The 17,382-nt window shown below is 52.0% G+C and overlaps 1 protein-coding gene across 2 annotated transcripts; it reads right to left on the bottom strand.

The window, feature by feature from the left end:
* Positions 1-7,926: 7,926 nt before the first annotated feature.
* DNAJB5 (DnaJ heat shock protein family (Hsp40) member B5) lies at positions 7,927-16,708 on the bottom strand. 2 transcript variants are annotated; one of them, XM_046647657.1, is made up of 4 exons: positions 15,754-16,708; positions 13,137-13,381; positions 9,466-10,067; positions 7,927-9,334 (listed from the first exon to the last, which is right to left on the bottom strand). In XM_046647657.1, the coding sequence occupies exons 1-4, from the start codon at positions 15,933-15,935 to the stop codon at positions 9,101-9,103; spliced, it is 1,263 nt and encodes a 420-aa protein (XP_046503613.1). In that variant the 5' UTR covers positions 15,936-16,708; the 3' UTR covers positions 7,927-9,100. The 2 variants fall into 2 exon arrangements, with proteins under 2 accessions (XP_046503613.1, XP_046503607.1); XM_046647651.1 differs by lacking the exon at positions 15,754-16,708 and adding an exon at positions 13,472-13,739.
* Between the last annotated feature and the right edge of the window lie 674 nt (positions 16,709-17,382).

Raw genomic sequence — 17,382 nt, 5'->3', positions numbered from 1 at the left:
TGATAGCCTTATGGGGATTCCATAGTAGGTTATTTTCTTCTGCCTGGCTGCCCTTAGTATTTTCTCTTTGTCGTTGACTTTTGCTAGCTTCACTACTATATGCCTTGGGGTTGGTCTTCTTGCATTGATAAAATTTGGAGATCTATTGGCTTCTGTCACATGAAGTTCCATCTCTCTCCCCAGGTTTGGGAAGTTCTCAGCCATTATTTCTTTGAACAGGCTTTCTGCCCCCTTCTCCTTCTCTTCTCCCTCTGGTATACCTATAATCCTTATGTTACATCTTCTAATTGAATTGGATAATTCTTGGAGAGTTTCTTCATTTGTTTTTAGTCTTGGTTCTCTCTCCTCCTCTGCCTGCAGCATTTCTATATTCCTATCCTCCAAATTGCTAATTCTGTCCTCCATATTATAGGCCCTACTGTTCAGAGAGTCCAGATTTTTCTTAATCTCCTCCATTGTGTTCTTCATTTCCAGTATTTCTGTTTGGTTCTTCTTTGTAGTATCAAGTTCTTTTGTGACATAGCTCCTGAACTTGTTGAGTTGTCTATCTGAATTCTCTTTTAACTCATTGAGTTTTTTAATAATGGCTGTTTTGAATTCATCGTCATTTAGGTTATATATTTCATTGTCTTTGGGATTGTTTTCTGGGTATTTGTCATTTTCCTTCTGTTCTGGAGATTTAGTATATTTTTTCATACTGCTTGATGGTGTAGATTTGTGCCTCTGCATAGAGATAGAGTTTAGTTACTGCTTCCACTTGTTGCAACTGGTGTGTGTGGGGGAGCATCTGTTTACACTGCACTGACCAGGAACCCTATCAGCTATTGCTAACTGGACCTGGGCCCCTCCTCATAGTCACAGTGGTCCTGTGGGGTCCCTCTTCAGCTGTGGGGGCAGTCACACGGGGGCTTCAGGCTGCTGGTGCCTACTGTTGCAGACCACCTAGATGTGCTCCCTCCTTTGGGTCTGCAGCAGTGTTATGGGCTTTCCCAGTGGCCAGGAGCAGGATCACCTATATTTGCAGCTCTGTCACTCTCGGCACCCACAAAATCTCACTTGTCCACCATATGTCACAGCAGAGCTATGGGTATCTTCTGCAGTCTGTGGTTAGCTCACCTAGCTATGCTACTTTTGTCCCAGGGCCTTCCAGCCTTGTGATTGCCAGGCAGGGTGTCTCTACTAGTGCTGTGCAGAGGCTTTCACTGAGGCTGCTGTGAGACTGTAGAGTTTCCCCCCCGGGCCCCGGAGCCAGGCCGCTGGAACTCCACCCAGCCCCAGGCCACTCCCACAGGATCTCCGGGTGCCCCTTTCCCCGTCTAGGGGACAGCCAGAGTCTGTGAGTCTGGCAGTGGCTGGCAGGCTGCTGCCCTGCCCGGGGTCCTCCTCTTTTGGACCCTCCTGGCATTCTGAATGCTGGGCGGGGCCTCTCCGCTAATGGCGAGTAGAGGCTTTCCCTTCCACTGGTGCAGGACCCTGGAGTTTCCCCCTGGGCCACGGAGCCAGCTGCTGGAACTCCACCCAGCCCCAGTCCTCTCCCAGGGGTTCTCCAGGACCCCCTTTCCCTGTCTGGAGGACAGCCGGAGTCCGTGAGTCTGGTGGCGGCTGGTGGGCTGCTGTCCCATTCGGGATTCTCTTCGGGAGCCTCCTGGTGTTCTGAATGCTGGGCGGGGCCTCTCCACTAATGGCGAGTAGAGGCTTTCCCTGCTGCCAGAATGGGACCCCGGAGTTTCCCCCTGGGCCACAGAGCCGGCCGCTGGACCTCCACCCAGCCCCAGTCCTCTCCCAGGAGATCTCCGGGAGCCCCCTGTCCCATCTGGGCAACAGCCAGAGTCTGTGAGACCGGCAGCGGTGGCTGGTGGGCTGCTGCCCCATTCGGGATTCTCTTCGGAAGCCTCCCGGCGTTCTGAATGCTGGGTGGGGCCTCTCCGCTAATGGCGAGTAGAGGCTTTCCCTGCCGCCACTGGTGTGGGACCCCAGAGTTTCCCCCTGGGCTTAGGTGTAATCTTGGGGGGCTTAGGTAGGGCTGTAGTCACCTGTTTCCACCGTCGCTCCTCTGGTGTGCACACCCTCCTGCCCTTGGTGTGTGGCGATGTTATGGGGGAGTCCGCTGGAAGAAAGCCGCTTGCAGGTACCAGGCTGTTCGGGGGTTGGGGGTCAGAGAGTTTTCACCTATCTCCACCTCCTCCCAGGGGGAAGTCCGTCCTCCTTCTGATGTATAGCAGCACGGGTCTCTCAAGCGTCCTGAGATGCTATATGGATATCCTTTGTTAAGCGATGAATGTCCAATTAGTTGTAGATTTGAAGGGGGAGAGACAAAGAAGACTAGTCACACCGCCATCTTGGTGACATCCCTATGCCAGCATCTTTTAAATCAGATACTAGGAGAAAAGAATTGCAAACAAATATACATTTATACTATCTTTTATATTTTCCTCTCTAGTTACCTTTACCATTGCTCTTTATTTTTTCATGTGGATTTGAGTTACTGTCCAGTTTCCTTTATTTCAGTCTGAAGGACTCCCATTAGTATTTTTTTTCCTTTGTGAGGAAGATTCGCCCTGAGCTAACATCCGTTGCCAATCCTCCTCTTTTTTTTTGCTTGAGGAAGATTATCTCTGAGCTAATGTCCACACCAATCTGCCTCCACTTTGCATGTGGGATGCCTACACAGCATGGCTGGTGAGTGGAGTAGGTCCACATCCAGGATCTGAACCTGCTAACCTGGGCTGCAGAAGCACAGTGCATGGAAATTTTTTTTTAAAAGATTGGCACCTGCGCTAACTGTTGCCATTCTTTTTTTCTTTCCTTCTTCTTCTCCCCAAAGCCCTCCAGCATATAGTTATATATTCTAGTTGTGAGTGCCTCTGGTTGTGCCATGTGGGATGCTGCCTCAGCATGGCTTGATGAGTGGTGCCATGTCCGCACCCAGGATCTGAACTGGCAAAACCCTGGGATGCTGAAGTGGAGCATGTGAACTTAACCACTTGGCCATGGGGCCAGCCCCAAGTGCATGGAAATTTAACCACTTGGCCACGGGGCTGGCCCCCCATTAGTATTTTTTTTAGGGAAGATTTGCTAGCAATGGATTCTCAGTTTTTGTTTGTCAGGTCTTGATTTCTCTTTCATTTTTGTTACATAGTTTTGATGAGTATAGAATTTTTCTTTCAGAACTTTGAGTATGTCATCCAATGCCTTCTGGCCTTCATGGCTTCTGATAAGAAATCAGCTGTTAATCTTATTGAGGATCCCTTATAGATGATGAGTCACTTTTCTCTTGCCTCTTTCAAGATTCTGTCTTTGTGTTGTCTTTTGACAGTTTGATTATGATGTGTCAAAGTATGGATCTCTTTGTGTTTATCCTACTTGGAATTTGTTGAGCTTCCTGGATGTGTAGACAACTTTGGAAGTTTTTGGCCATTATTTCTCCAGATATTATTTCTGCTCTGTTCTCTCTTCTTTCTTTCTGGGATTCCCATTATCTGTTATTGTTATGCTTGATGGTGTCCCACAGGCTAGGTGTCTCCTAGGCTCTGTCCATTTTTCTTTATTATTTTTTCTTTCTGTTCCTTGCATTGGATAATCTCAATTGACTTATCTTCAAATTTGCTGATTTTTCTTCCACCTGCTCAGACCTGCTCTTGAGCTCCTATTGAAATTTTTATTTCAGTTATTGGACTTTTCAACTCCAAGTTTCCATTTGGTTATATTTTAAAAAGTAATTTCTATTTCCTATTGGTATTATCTATTTGGTGAGCCGTCATTTTCATACTTTCCATTAGCTTTTTAAGACAGTTTTCTTTACATTGCACATACATAGCTGATTTAAAGTCTTTGTCTAGTAAATCCAATGTCTGGGCTTCCTCAGGGTCACTTTTTATTGATTGCTTCCCCCCACTTGTGTATGTATATGGGCCACACTTTTTTGTTTCTTTGCATGTTTTGTAGTTTTTGTTGAAAATTGGACATTTTAAATAATATAATGTGGCAACTCTAGAAATCTTACTTTCTCCAGAGTTTGTTGTTGCTGCATAATTACTTTTCTGAACTAAATCTGTAAAGTCTATATTCTTTGTTGTTTGTGGCCACTGAAGTCTCTGCTTGGTTAGCTTAGTGGTTGGTTAATTACTGAACAGAGGTTTCATTAAATCACTGGAACTAATGAGTCTCCCAGTCTTTGTGGAGGGCATGTATATACATATACATATTCTTCTGGGACTATTTTGGAGTCACTTGCTGATATGCTCCCAACCATTGTGGAGCACTGACGACAAACCAGAGCAACTGTACAGTCTTTGGCAGCTCCCATATCACCAAACCTAGGGGGACCAGTTGCAGCGTAAGTGGAGCCAGCTCTTCTAGGGCCTCCCCTCTTTTCACAGTAAGTCCCTTGTGGCTACTGTCCTGGTTTCTGGTGGTTACTCCCTACTGGAGTCTCCATTTGTTTTATTCAGTGGATTCTCTAATATCCATTCCTTCACCCCCCAGTTTAAATGCAAGTTAGATTCCCCACTGTTTCCCCAATCTTGAACTCTGTTTCATTCCCAGCCCCTACCTCAGGCCCACCTTCAATCCTTGTTCCCACTCCTACTACCTTCTTCTTCACCCCGGATTAGGGCCTCTGGAGTATCTCTTCCTAGGACCCAGCATGAGGTACAATCTCCCACTTCAACTGAAATTTAACACCTGTTGCAGAAGCAGATTGAAAATTTATGTTTTTTAACCTTTATCAGTACAGCCTGTCCTGCCAGGCCTATGTGCCAGTCTCCATTCTTCCTAGAGAATTTTCTATAAGCAATAATATTTGGAACCAACTAGAGCACCACCTTTGAAAGAATCTCACGTAACACTGATGTGTCCTGGCCTACAGGATCCAAGAGTCTCTGGAACTGATGCAACCTCAGGGCAACTAACAGACAAGTCTCAGCTAAGGAACAATCAGCCATAGGCTTTCACAGCCCTCTGTGTTTATGGGCCAAAGGAACAAGGATCTAAAAAAGATTGGATTGTGGCACCCAGAAGTTTCCATGTGAGGGGCCCAGCAACATTTCAGTAAGAGAATGACTTAAGGAAGTGTCTGAGGCATAGTCTGAGAAAGGCCCCAAATGTAACCTATTAAGGATTTCAGAAAGTTACCCAGTGAAGGTTTTAGGGGCTGATTCTGCAGAGGAGATAAAAAATGATTTGTTTGGCTTGGGAAATGGCTTATCAATGTGTTAATAAAAAACCTAGACTGGAAGCAATTAGAAAATGCCTTGAAGGTTTACTTTGGCAATAAGCTGAGGCAGGTCTATCACAGAGGGATCCCTGCAGATGTGTATTGTTCATGGCTTGCTGCAACTATATATTGCCCCCTCCTGGGAAGTCCTATAGCCACTTGGAAACCAGAAATTTGGTACCCTCAGTGAATCAGGAACATTGCCTGAATAGCTTTTAGAAGCTTTCTTTCTTTGATATAGGCATTAGACAAGCACTAGGAAGCCCAGATTATATGGTTTTGGTTGTGGCAGAGGTAGAGCTTACCTCTCAAAGTCCTTGAATCCATAAAACTATCAAGTTGACAGAGACCCAATCATGGCCCCTTCCCCAGGGCCCTTTCTCTCTTAGCCACCCATGTTTCATGGATGGCTAAGCTGAGATTGCTTAGCTCTTTGAAGGAAACCCTTAGGCAGGTTGAAAGACAAGCCAGTCACAAAAAACTAAGTCAACATTCTGTATAGTCCTCTTCCTGTCCCCTCAGCTGTGAGCAAGGAAGCACAGACGGCCCTGAGATGTTGGTCACGGTTCACACAGGACCTTTAGCCTGAGGAGAAGAACAGATAAACTTTTTGGCTTCTCACACCCATCATCATGGACAAATCAAGGCAGAATGGGACGGTATTGGGGTCAAAAGAGGCAGTCCAGAGTCACTCCAAGTGAAACACTGGCAGGATATGACCCAAGGGATGCAAGTAGAGTTGTATCCCGACAGACTCCAGCCATGCAGAAGCAGTGCCCCAGAGGCAGGGAATAGAGAGAATGTCTGGAGGGGATCACCACAGCAGACCTGGATCCCAAGAGGGGAACATCTTCTTGGAGTTTCCACTTTAGGAAAAAGATGTTGGAGATTCCTTCACGGGCCAAAGAGTCCAGGGAGAGAGTGAAGTCCAAGAAGACTCTAGCTCCTAAGCCCACAATTGGAAAATGTTCTGAGAGTCAGTGAGCTGGAAGATGCCCAGAAGCTAAAGGGCTATTGGAGTGGTCAAGGGGCTCCAGTGACCAAGGCATGCCCCCACCACCAAGTGCTGGTTGCCCAAGATTTGGGATGGCCAAGCCTTAAAGAACATATTACTGTCATACAAATGAGCTAGTGATTTTCGTAGTACTGTCATTTGCAAAATTACACACACACACACACACACACACACACACACTACTGTAAAAGAACTTAGGCGCTTGTCAAAGAGAGAAAACCCAATAAAGACCCTGTTCCCCAAGACATGGCTGAACCAGTGTTTCTTCCAGCTCCTTTACTATCTTGACTTTTCTATAGCCGTGTGTATACGTGTGTGCATGTAGGGTTACACAGGTATTAAAGGACCATAACCCCCCATGCAACCTCCAAGAAGGTAGAGCTGCAGAGCCAGCTTCAGAGCTTTCTCATTGAAGTGCCCCTGTCCTCAGATAGCCTGGCTTATAAGGTCTAAGTCCCATTCCCAGAGTGCTCAGTGGGGACATGACAGTTTTCTAGGTCCAGTGTCCCCACATGGAGGCCAGAGGGAGCAGTCTGGCCCAGCAGACCTGGATCCCAAAGCTTCAGGTCTCAGGGAAGAGCCAGGACAAGAATTTAGCCCCAAGTGAAGAGAGGGACAAGTCTAGGAGACCTGAAACAGGAGAGCATCGAGTAGGAGATGCAGGATTGGGGACCTTCCTGCCCAGCCCAGGGGACTAGCAGATACCCTTCTGAGCAAGACCCCTTGGTTTCTGCACTGGAAGGAGTAGGCTCCTCCCAAAAGTATCTTGGCTAAAAGGATGAGGAGCTTTCTTCACTGGAGTTGTCCCAGGAAAAAAGGCAAGGACAGGAAGGTCCCTGTTATAAGCCTAGTCAGTGTTAGCCTCTGTGTGGAGCCTAGGCCCAGGGGAGCTGTCGTCATGGCACTGGAGATGCTGAAGCTCAGGAGGGCATGGCTGTGATGGGCACGATCCTGGAGAAGACTCTGGGGAGGAAAGTCAGCACCAGAAGGAAGTCTACACCCAGACAGAGCCTGCAGATGGGCATTCCTGTGACTAGAGGGCTCCTCCCTACCCAGATCCAAGGAAAGTAACAAGTGCATCAATGCAGTCAGCATGCAGACCCTTAGGACCAGAGTTGTCTCAGCAGGCACAGGTAGCTCCAAGACCAGGACAGACCTCCCCAGAAAATTGTGAGATTCAAGGATCAGCAATGGTGTTGTCTCCCAGGGAGCCTGTGTCCCCAGCCAGGCCCTGCCAGCATGGGCCAAGGATGCCAGGAACCTCCAGCCACCCTCTCCACTGCCCCAGGTTTTGTCTTTGGGGATGTGTCTCTTCTAGTCAGCCAGAAAGTCCTCCCCTATCCTCTCCTAGGAGGACAATTTCTCTCAAAGGAAAATTCCAGTCCATGTAAAGTCTATTAGTTCTCATGCTAGCACATCCTTCAAAGAGGATAGTCTCTATTTCCCATAACCAAGGACAGTCTTTCCAAATAGATGTTTCTTCTAATAGCTGAGTGGTGTCTTCCGTCTTTGCTGTTTGGTGCATACATTTTGGAAACCTCAGGAGTCTGGGCTTAGAGGAAGGAAGGAGTCAGCTTCAGCTTATATTGAGGGCCTGTTTGGGCTTCTCAAAGGTGGCCAGGGCCCTGAAGGGAGGTTGCCAGTGGCACTGTGCACCCACCCCCATCCCAGGTTCATTGTTCCTGCTTAGATGCTGTATTTTTAAAATACTTTATTTTTTTCCATAATACTGTCATTACAAAAAAATACAAAAAAAACTACTATAAAAACATTCAGGGGCTTGTCAAAGTGAGAAAACCTCAAGACCCCACCCCAGAACCTGGCTGAAGCAGTCTTCCCCTAGCTCCTTCACTATTTGACTTTTATATAACTGTGGGAGCGGGGTGGGGTCACACAGGCATCAAAGGGCTGGAAAGTCCCCACACAGCCTCCATGAAGGGTAAGAAATAAGTAGCTTCACATATCACAAAAATGGGATTTGAAGTTTGGGGGTGGCTAGGCCCTGAGTTCAGAGGTGTGGGGAGAAACCTGTGACCCTGAATCTCTTGGTGGGGAATAGCTGCCACCTGACCCCAAAGCCTTTTCCCTTCCTGATGAAGGCTAGGAGATGGACCCTGCCCCCCACCTCTGAGCTTTAATACAGCAGGCCCCCTTCCCTCTCCTGCACCCTCGCACATTCCTAAGAGCAGCATGGAGGACAGAACTTCCAGCTCTGCAGGTCTGGCAGGGGAGCTGTCGAGGAGGCTGCTCAGGGTCCCGCTCGCTTCCCTGCCCCACATGAAAAGTGTCTCGTGCTCAATGGCCTGGTTCATGGGTTATGGACCATTCGTTCCTGTCTCAACCCTGGAGAGGCACAGACAGCTCTGGGTGAATGCTTTGTGTGCATGAACATGTGTGTGATAACCTTGGACACTGTGGCTGTAGGGGTGAGGCTAGGGTGGGAAAGCAGTGTCCTTTCTATCCTCTTCCTCCCCCAACAGGAGGAAGCCAAAGGGAAGGGAGAGGAGAGGTATTAGCCAAGCTGAGGGGAAGGAGGACATGCTATTTACAAGCAAGGACAAGGAAGCTCTCTGGCTCCAAGTAGCACTCAGCTCACTCTCCAGTCAGTGGAGTGGGAACTGGATTCGAAGCTAGTGACATGAAAATTGACCCCTGGCCTGGGCTAGCTCTCCCCACCTCCCTCCCACTCCCCCAAGGCAGCCCAGCTCTGAAAGGGGTCAGGGACAGGAACATTTTCCTGAAAACTAGTGGCTTTTTTGCATTTTAGAAAAAGTTGCCAGTGTCCAGTGGACATCAAACTGGGTGCACACTGGGTGGGGTGATTGTGGGGGGTATTGCTGTGGTAGACTCTGGGCTGGCTGGGGCAGAGCCTAGGAACAGGGTAGGTGCTGCTTAAGGATCTGTCGTGTCTGTGGCGTTAATCTGTCTGGGAAGCGAACTTTGAACTCGACAATGAGGTCTCCCCGTTGGGTGGGCACTTTGGGGAAAGGAAGGCCCTCCCCTCGGAGTCTCTTCACGGTGCCTGGCTTGATGACATCATTGCAGGGCAAAGGGATCACTCGACCATCAATGGTGGGAATGTTCACGGTGCAGCCACACAGCGCCTGGGGAGAATGAGGCAGAGAGTGAGGAAAGGTGGGGTAGAGTAATTAGGAAAGGCGGAGAAGACTGACGTGGGGACAGAATGTCCCATCATTCCCCCACCAATGCACACACAACCTGACCCCGGCCCCACCTCCTTGAGGCTGATCAGGGCACTGTAGAGCACGTTGGTGCCATCTCGGCGGAAGTGTGCGTGGGGCTTGTCTTTGAGCACGAAGACAATGTCAGCAGGGATGTTGTCAGGTGTGGCATCGCCCTCTTTGGGGAAAGTGATCTTGGTGCCTTCCTTCCAGCCACGCTTGATGACAATATGCAGGATCTTGTCCTCGGTGCGCACAGTTCGCCCATCAGGATTGAGGCGCCGCCTTGTGATCTTCATGCGTTTGGTGGAGCCGTGGTAGATCTCCTCCAGGGACACCCGCAGCTCATGCACCACAGGTGGGTCCTGCACCTTGCGCCGAGGGTACAGTGGTTCTGGGGCTCGCCTCGGACCCCTACTTAGCCCATTGAAACCAAAGCGGCCAAAGGCACCAAATGGGTCCTCATCTTCATCCACATCCATGTCATCTGGGTCAAAACTACTGAAGGGTCGAGTGGAGCGGCTGCTGGCAAAGAAGATATCGAAGGGGTTGGAGCCACCAAAGAAGGAGGCGAAGGTGGCATGAGGGTCCCCATGAAAGGTGTAGTGAAAGGAGCCACTGGAGCCACCTGACGAACCACCGCCAGTCTTCAGGCCTGGAAGGAGGACAAGTTAGGGGCAGTGTGGCTGCTCCTGCCCCCAACCCGCACAGTCTCCTTCCCCTGCCGACTTGTTCCCAGTTCATGGGCCTAACAAGAGAAGCAACCTTTAACTCCCAGAAAGGGCTGGCCTAATAGAGTAAGAAGTCTCTGGCAAGATTGATTTCTACTCTGAAGTATTTGTTTAATAATAAAGCACATCTTGGGGGTCGGCCCCGTGGCCAAGTGGTTAAGTTCGCACGCTCCACTGCGGCGGCCCAGGGTTTCCCCGGTTTGAATCCTGGGCGCGGACATGGCACTGCTCATCAGGCCACACTGAGGCGGCATCCAACATGCTACAACTAGAAGGACCCACAGCTAAAAATACACAACTGTGTACTGGGGGGCTTTGGGGAGAAAAAGGAAAAATAAAAATCTTTAATAATAAAGCACATCTTGAGGTTGAAAGAGGCCGAGTTACCCGACATGTGGAAAAGCTAAGACTAGAAGACTTGGAGGATGTGACTTCTAGTCCTGTAATCTCTTCCACGTACCCATGGCCCAAAGATGTCTTACAAAGCCTTGAGTATCTGGCCTGGGGTCACACTGCAAGTCATACCTGGCTCTTAAATCTTTGCTTATCTCCGAAGACGCACAGGGCAAGAAGCAATCAGACAGGATTTGACCACACAGGGGGCTAGTAAGCGAGCTGTTCCAAATAAGGTGGGGATACAGTCCAGGAGGAACCCCACTCTCACTCTGCTTCCAGCATGGTTTCCTCTTTCCCTGACTTCTGCCCAAATGGGATATGAGGGGGGCCCAAAAAAGCAGGAAAGCTCATTAGCTTGGAGATAAGGAGCTATTTCTCTGGAAAAAGTTTTCAATGTTTTGTTCCCATAGTCAGGGCTCAGTGTTGCATAACTCCTTGGGGTGCCATTCACACAGTGGATGGACACAGACTACAATGGGAATGGGCTCCCTGGACTTACACAGCACCAAGCCCTCTAGCCCATACCTAATGTCAGAGCAACCAGAATGCACGAATGAGCTGGCATATTGCAGGTGGCGACCCCAGCTGCTCTCTAGAGTCAGGTCCTGTCTAAGGGGCTCATATTCCTGGAGGCCACCTTCATCGGGGGATGGTGGTGGTGGGGATAGTGGAGGCGTGGGGAGCAGATGTGGGGGGACTAACACTGAGAAATGATCTAGAATATGTAGACTCAGCAGTGGGGCCCAGGCTAGGGGAAGAGACTCTTCTCTCTGAGGCCTTTTATCTAGAATTTCATTTGGCTGTGGAAGCCTGAACCTAAATTAGCCTCTTATTCCTGGGACTACAGTGCAGATTTGGGTTTCATTAGAGAGGCCAAGTGGCAGACAGTTCAGAGATTCCCGGCAGCTGCCTCTTCACCCCTCCCTTAAGACTCAGGATCTGTTTTTCCTTCTATTGAGGGTCTGATTATCAGGTGAGTTCAAGAAGCCTGGCAGAGCTCAGTGAGAGGGAGGTTGGACTAATGATGACAGCAGGGGGTGATTTCTCTGTAGGGGTTCCTGCTGTACCCTACCACCTCCTTTTCAAGCTGGGGACAACTTGTCCCCAGCCAGAGCTGCACACAGAGTTTGTGTGCACAAACTTTTGGCTGGCTGTTGGGGAGGGGGCAGAGCAGACAGAAATATAACCCACATTTCCAAGCCTGCTTCTCCCTCCCCAGGTGCTGGATGTCTCCTTAAGGTCGTGTTGCATTCTCAGAAGCCCTGCTGGGATGCAGATCTGCATGAGGACCTGGTGTCTGGGCCTAGGGCTTGAGCTTTGCCGTTCACTTAGGCTGGCTCTCCCAGCTCCCACGTGCTTCCTAAACAAGAGGGGAGGCCCCTGGAAGAGTGAGTGCAGTTCCTAGACAGGCCACAGGGTGGCATGGTGTCTGCACTGATTCCCTTTCCCCCACCCCTACGGCCCCCCTCCCTCCCAGACAGAAAAATTTCTTAGCTGAGAGAATACTGGGGATTCCAGCAGATGCCTGGTGAATCTGGGAGTTGGCAAGTCTAGCAGGTGAGCAGGGAAAAACGGAAGGAACTCGTGGCATGATGAATAAGAAGAGGCACTTTGGAGGACTGGGGTGCACAGAGGACAGGGGCGTGGAGCACAAGGCAAGGAGGAGAGGAAAGCACATTCTTTTGAGCACATACTCTGTATCAGCTACAGTAGGTATCATTAGCCCATCTAATTTTGAGGCTAGAGTGGGGAGAGTAAGGAGGAGAATGTGGAAGAAAGGCAGATGCCGTTGGGGAGGAAGGACAGTTCCTTTGGGGAAGGAGAGTCCTCAGCTGTGACAATGTCTCTTAATATAGCCTGACAGGTGCCTGTGGCTGGCGGATGGCAGGCGGCCCTGAGGGGCAGGTCCAGAATTAGCAGCTACATCATGCCCGTGGGATGTACTGGGAGGGGCCGCCCTCTCAGAGGCTTTATTTGGGCCTTTCCTGCCGCTCTGTACGTGGCCACCAGCTACCCCAGGGAGGGGGCAGGATGCCAGCAGCAGTTCCCCTTCCACCCTTGGATCCCTGCCACTTCCTCAGGGAGGTGAAGCTCCGCCTCTGTTCTGCTGGCCTGAAGTGGGCAGGGAGGGGGCAGGGGAGGGGACGACCATCTCTCGCTCTGAGCTCCAGTGGTTAACTTCCAGGCTGCTTAAGGGCCAAACTTTTATGCTGATGACTATAGGTGCTCTGTCCTCAGAGAGCCACATACTCCCTTTCCCTGACCTTCCTCATTAGCCAATAAAGCTGCAGGGACTGCAGGCAGGACTAATAAGGCTGGGAGGTGAGGGAGGGAGGGGGAAGGCCTCTGGCTCTAGCTCCAGACCTCTCTAAGGTCTGCACTTGAGGAGGCAGAGGGACAGAGAGAGGCGGGGAGAGCTATAGAAGGCTGAGGCTGCGTGGTGGGTGGTCTCTTCTCTCCTCTGGGTGTGGGTGCTGGGAACACTTGTCTCCCTCACCCCCTCCTCAACCTCCAGTTCCTTGCTATGAGAACAGGGTCACCCAGGACCCCAGGCAAGGACAGGGGTCCAGTATCAGGCTGGAGCACTGCCCTCTTACCTTCCTCCCCATACTGGTCATAGAGGCCCCGTTTCTTAGGGTCACTCAGCACATCGTAGGCCTCTGCAATCTCCTTAAACTTCTCCTCTGCGTTGGGTTCTTTGTTCTTGTCTGGGTGGTACTTCAAGGCCATCTTCCGATAGGCTTTCTTGATCTCATCCTCATTGGCTCCCGATGGGATCCCAAGAATCTTGTAATAATCCTTGCCCATCACAGCCACTGGACCGGCACTGGTCTCCTTGTTTCTGAAAGAAACCCAGGGACAATCCTTGATACCCTTTTCCCTTCTGCCCCAGCCCTGCTCCTGACGATCCTGCAAGCTCTAAATGACTCACTGTGTGACCTTCAGCAGGTCATGCCTGTTCTGTGGCCCTCTGTCTCCCCATCAGTAAAATGAAAGGTTTGGTCTAGATGATCTCTTCCACCTCTGACATTCTAGGATTCTGTGATTCTTTCCTTAGCTCCCAGCAGGTTTTCCCAGCAGGAAGCTGGGGTCTGTGGCCCACTTCTTGGGGCTAGGCTAAGGCCCAGGTTCTTGGGCCAGACTGAGGACCCCCAAGAAGCCCTGCTGGGTGAGGCGGCACCACAGACTGACAGACCCACGCACAGAAGCTGGCGAAGGGCAGTGGACTGGGTGAGGTCACCTGAGCATCGTGGTCTCCTACGCCATGCTTCAGGCATGGTGCCCAGGCTAAGGGCAGCTGGGGCAGTGGCCCAGGACTGGGGACAGGTCTGGGTCTTCAGTCAGCTGTCCTGGCCAGCCAGGCTGACTCAGGGTGTGGGTGCTTGGAGTCCTCTCTGCCACTGGGGACCCCAGGCCTCCTTGCCCTTGCTCCCTAGACAGTGCTAAGCCACACGTGCGTCTCAGATCAGAGGATAAACCTCAGCCTTTGGAAACTGCTGTTTCTAACTCTCTCATTAGCAGGGAGATGACTCTGTCCTTCCCCAACCAGGGCAACAGTTCCCTTTACTCATTTCCCAGTGTCCACAGACAACACTGTGTGTAAAAACATGTCTGTGCCTCCTAAGCACCCCTGCTAGTGAACAAAAGCATCCTGAGGGTAGGGCCTTTTTAAACCTTAGTTGTTAAGAGACAATCGGGCACTAACCACCATTTTCTTAGTCCCCTCCCTACCAGTCCCATCCTTGCACCTGTCCTGTGGTTTAGGATCTGTCCTGGTGCCAGGCCCACACTCCTCTGATAGGCCCTGGGTGCAGGGCCTTTGTTATGTGAGGGAGAAACCTAGGGCTCTAATTCTCCTCTCATCGCTCTCTGCCACTATCTCTGTGCTGGATGTGAGGGGAAGGGGACTTTCCTGTAGCTACATCTATTTGGGGAAATGGCCAGAAGTCACTCTCCAGCCTTTCTGAGACTTGGCAAACCCCTGCCAAAGCCCGGAGAATGAGAGTCTTTCTAGCAATGTCCCGGGCTGGCAGCCACAGCTGAGGCCTGCTTTTCTGCCACTGACTGCTTCAGCGAGGTGTGCAGGCTTTCCCAGCAGGAGTGAGGGCTGTAATGGGTAAAGAGAGGCCTCAAGGCCCCAGGTAGGCAGGGACAACAGCCCTCGCTCCTGCCCCCATAGGGCCTGTTGCAGGTGGCTGGGTTGACTCATGGTTCTGGGAGTCACCTCACTCTGACGAAGAGAAGGCTTTATAAAGGCGGGTACTCCCCCTTCTCCCCCTACCAGCACGTCACGCCTGGTGGGGGAGGCCGGGGTTGGAGGAGGCAGAGAAGAAAGAGCATCTGGGGGAGGGCAGCCATTTTCGGAAGCAGCAGTGAAAGCCATCTGAGAGGGAGCTGGGGGTGGTCTGCCATCTCCGCCTCAGCCCACCCCTTCTTTCCCCTGAGCGTGGGAAGGAACCCTACCACACCAGGAGGGTGACCCCGGAGACCTACAGCAGCTTCTAGGCAGAGGGCAAGTGGAACAGCCTCCAGTGCTCCCGCCCTCCTCTTGGCTGTCCCTGCATTACCCCTTCACGCGGCCAGCTTCCTCCCTGGCACCCACCTGCTAGCTGCTCTAGACCTATAATTCTCTTGCCTCCACAGACACCTGGCAAGCTCTTTCAGGAATTGCCTTTTTCTTCCTCCTTTCCTCCCTCCCTCCCTCCTTCCCCCTACCCACAAGCCACGTGTTGGAATGACAAAGGAGCCCCATGGCATGGCACTGCCTTTGATGGAGAAGAATGAAGAGGATGTTAATGTAGAGGCGGGAATGAAAAATGAGGAGGAATGGCAAGGGGGCCTGACAGAGGCAGGGCAGATGGTTGATGCAGAAAATTAAGCACTGATGGAGGGGGATGAGGGATGACAAAAGGAAATGGCTTAGGTGGAAAATGGGTTACCAATGGGTTGAAAGAGAGAGATGGAGAGAGTTGAAATACTGGAGGTGGTGTTTGTGGAACATGGACGCCTGAGGGTTTGGTATAGGAGATGAATAACGAGCCGCGCAGTTCATTCAAATGTAAGGGTGAGGTAGAACAGGGGTTCTCATATGGAATGGGGATGAGAAGACGAGGAGACAGAGGAAGGAATGGATGGAGGAATGGCAATGGAGGGGATGTGACGTGGAGAACTGACTTGGTATGGGTATGAGCGCCCTTCTCCGGAGGGACTTACCGAAACTTTACAAACCCATTCAGCGTCCACGCTCGAAGTTTTAAGGGCTCCAGCTGAATTTTAAACATCAAGCTGGCTAAGAAGTCTTCTCCCCAGAAGTGTGGGAAGCTCCGGAAAGCTCCTCGGGCCTGTAGTGGGGGTGATGCTGGGGATGGGCAGGAGAGCACTGTGCGCTTAAACATGCCCGGCCCAGCCCCTCACCTCTGACGGCTCCCCGGGAGCCTGCTCGGAAAGCTGCAGCTCTGGAAGCCGCCTCCTCAGGTTCCCAGAGGCACTTGCCCAGCAAGGCCTGTCCGGTGCAGCAGGAGCTGGACCTGATCCCCAGGCGTGGAAAGTGAAGGGATAGGGTCCAGCGGCCACCTGCTCTCCGATGCAGCACTGTCTGGCTGATTGAGAACGGCTGTATGGCAGTGTGACAGTAGGCTGGCAGTGCGAGTGTGTGCTTGTGAGCGGCAGCGTGTGTACCTGTGACAGGTGTGATTGTCTGTGAGGGCCTGAGAGGCAGTGAGTTCTTCTCGCCTCTCTCTCCGGGGAGGACCCGACCCCAATCCCCAAGAACCTACTCAATGAAGTCCCTGACTGGGAGTCTCCTCCCTCGCAGATGGGCGGGGCGGGGCGGGGCAGAGCAGAGCAGAGCAGAGCTCGGACGGGACAAAAGGCGAGGAAAGGAGGGGAGGAGAGGGGAGGGGGCTCGGCGGGGAGCGCGGTGGGTGATGTCACCGGAGCTGGCAGGCTGGGCCGGCTCAGAACGTCTCTGCCCCGCGGAACCCAATCCGACCCGACCGACTGTCCCTGGCCCAGACGCTGGCTGCTCCCGGTGAGAGGGTGGCGGACATCGAGCACCTGACAGACCCCGAGTCCCCGCACCCCACGGCAGAAGAGCCTATGGGCCCGCCGGTCCCACTCCCCCGACACCGAGACCCCTGGCTTCACAACACCCCCCTCCCGGAGCCCCCGAGTCCTGGCTCGGCGCCCTCACCGGTGAGGAGCTGCGGGCGCCGCCGCGGTCCGTCAGACACGCTGCCCCCTCCCGGCTCCGGCTCCGCCGCCTCCAGTCGGGACAGGAGTCGCCTGCCCGCCGGCGGCAGACAGCGGGCCCAGGAACCGCCCCCACGGCTCCGCCTCCGCGCCGCCCATTGCGCCGTGCGCCCGTCACTCAGCTTGGCCTCTGCTGTCATTGGACAGCTCTCAACGAGCGGTCGGTAAGAGTCGCCCACGCTCCGCCCCCGTCACCCGGCCACACGCGCACATATTCCGGGCCGTGATGGGTGCGGGTCTGATTGGTGCGCTCTGGGATCAATCAACCACGCCTCTTCGCTATCTCGTCGTGTCATTGGTGAAGGGGACAGGGGGCGGAAACTCCACGCGCCCTTTAATCTTATTGGTTGGTCTCTGGGGCTCAGACCCGAAAGAGGGCGGGCAACTATATTAGTCCAATGTCCGGCTTGAGAAGGTGGGACTTACTGGCCACGGCTCGAATCCCGAGAGAACCTTCTGGAACCCGTGCAACGTCAAAGGCAGCCTTAAAGGAAAACTGCGCCGACCAGTTGGCCGGGACTCTGGGCATTCTTTCCTTTCTGCGTTTAGGAGGGGAGGGGAGAGAATAGTGCACCCTGGGAGGTGTAGTCC

This window comes from Equus quagga, chromosome 1 (assembly GCF_021613505.1).
Source record: "Equus quagga isolate Etosha38 chromosome 1, UCLA_HA_Equagga_1.0, whole genome shotgun sequence".
Lineage (NCBI taxonomy): Eukaryota > Metazoa > Chordata > Mammalia > Perissodactyla > Equidae > Equus > Equus quagga.
This window is presented reverse-complemented; position numbering and strand designations above follow the sequence as displayed.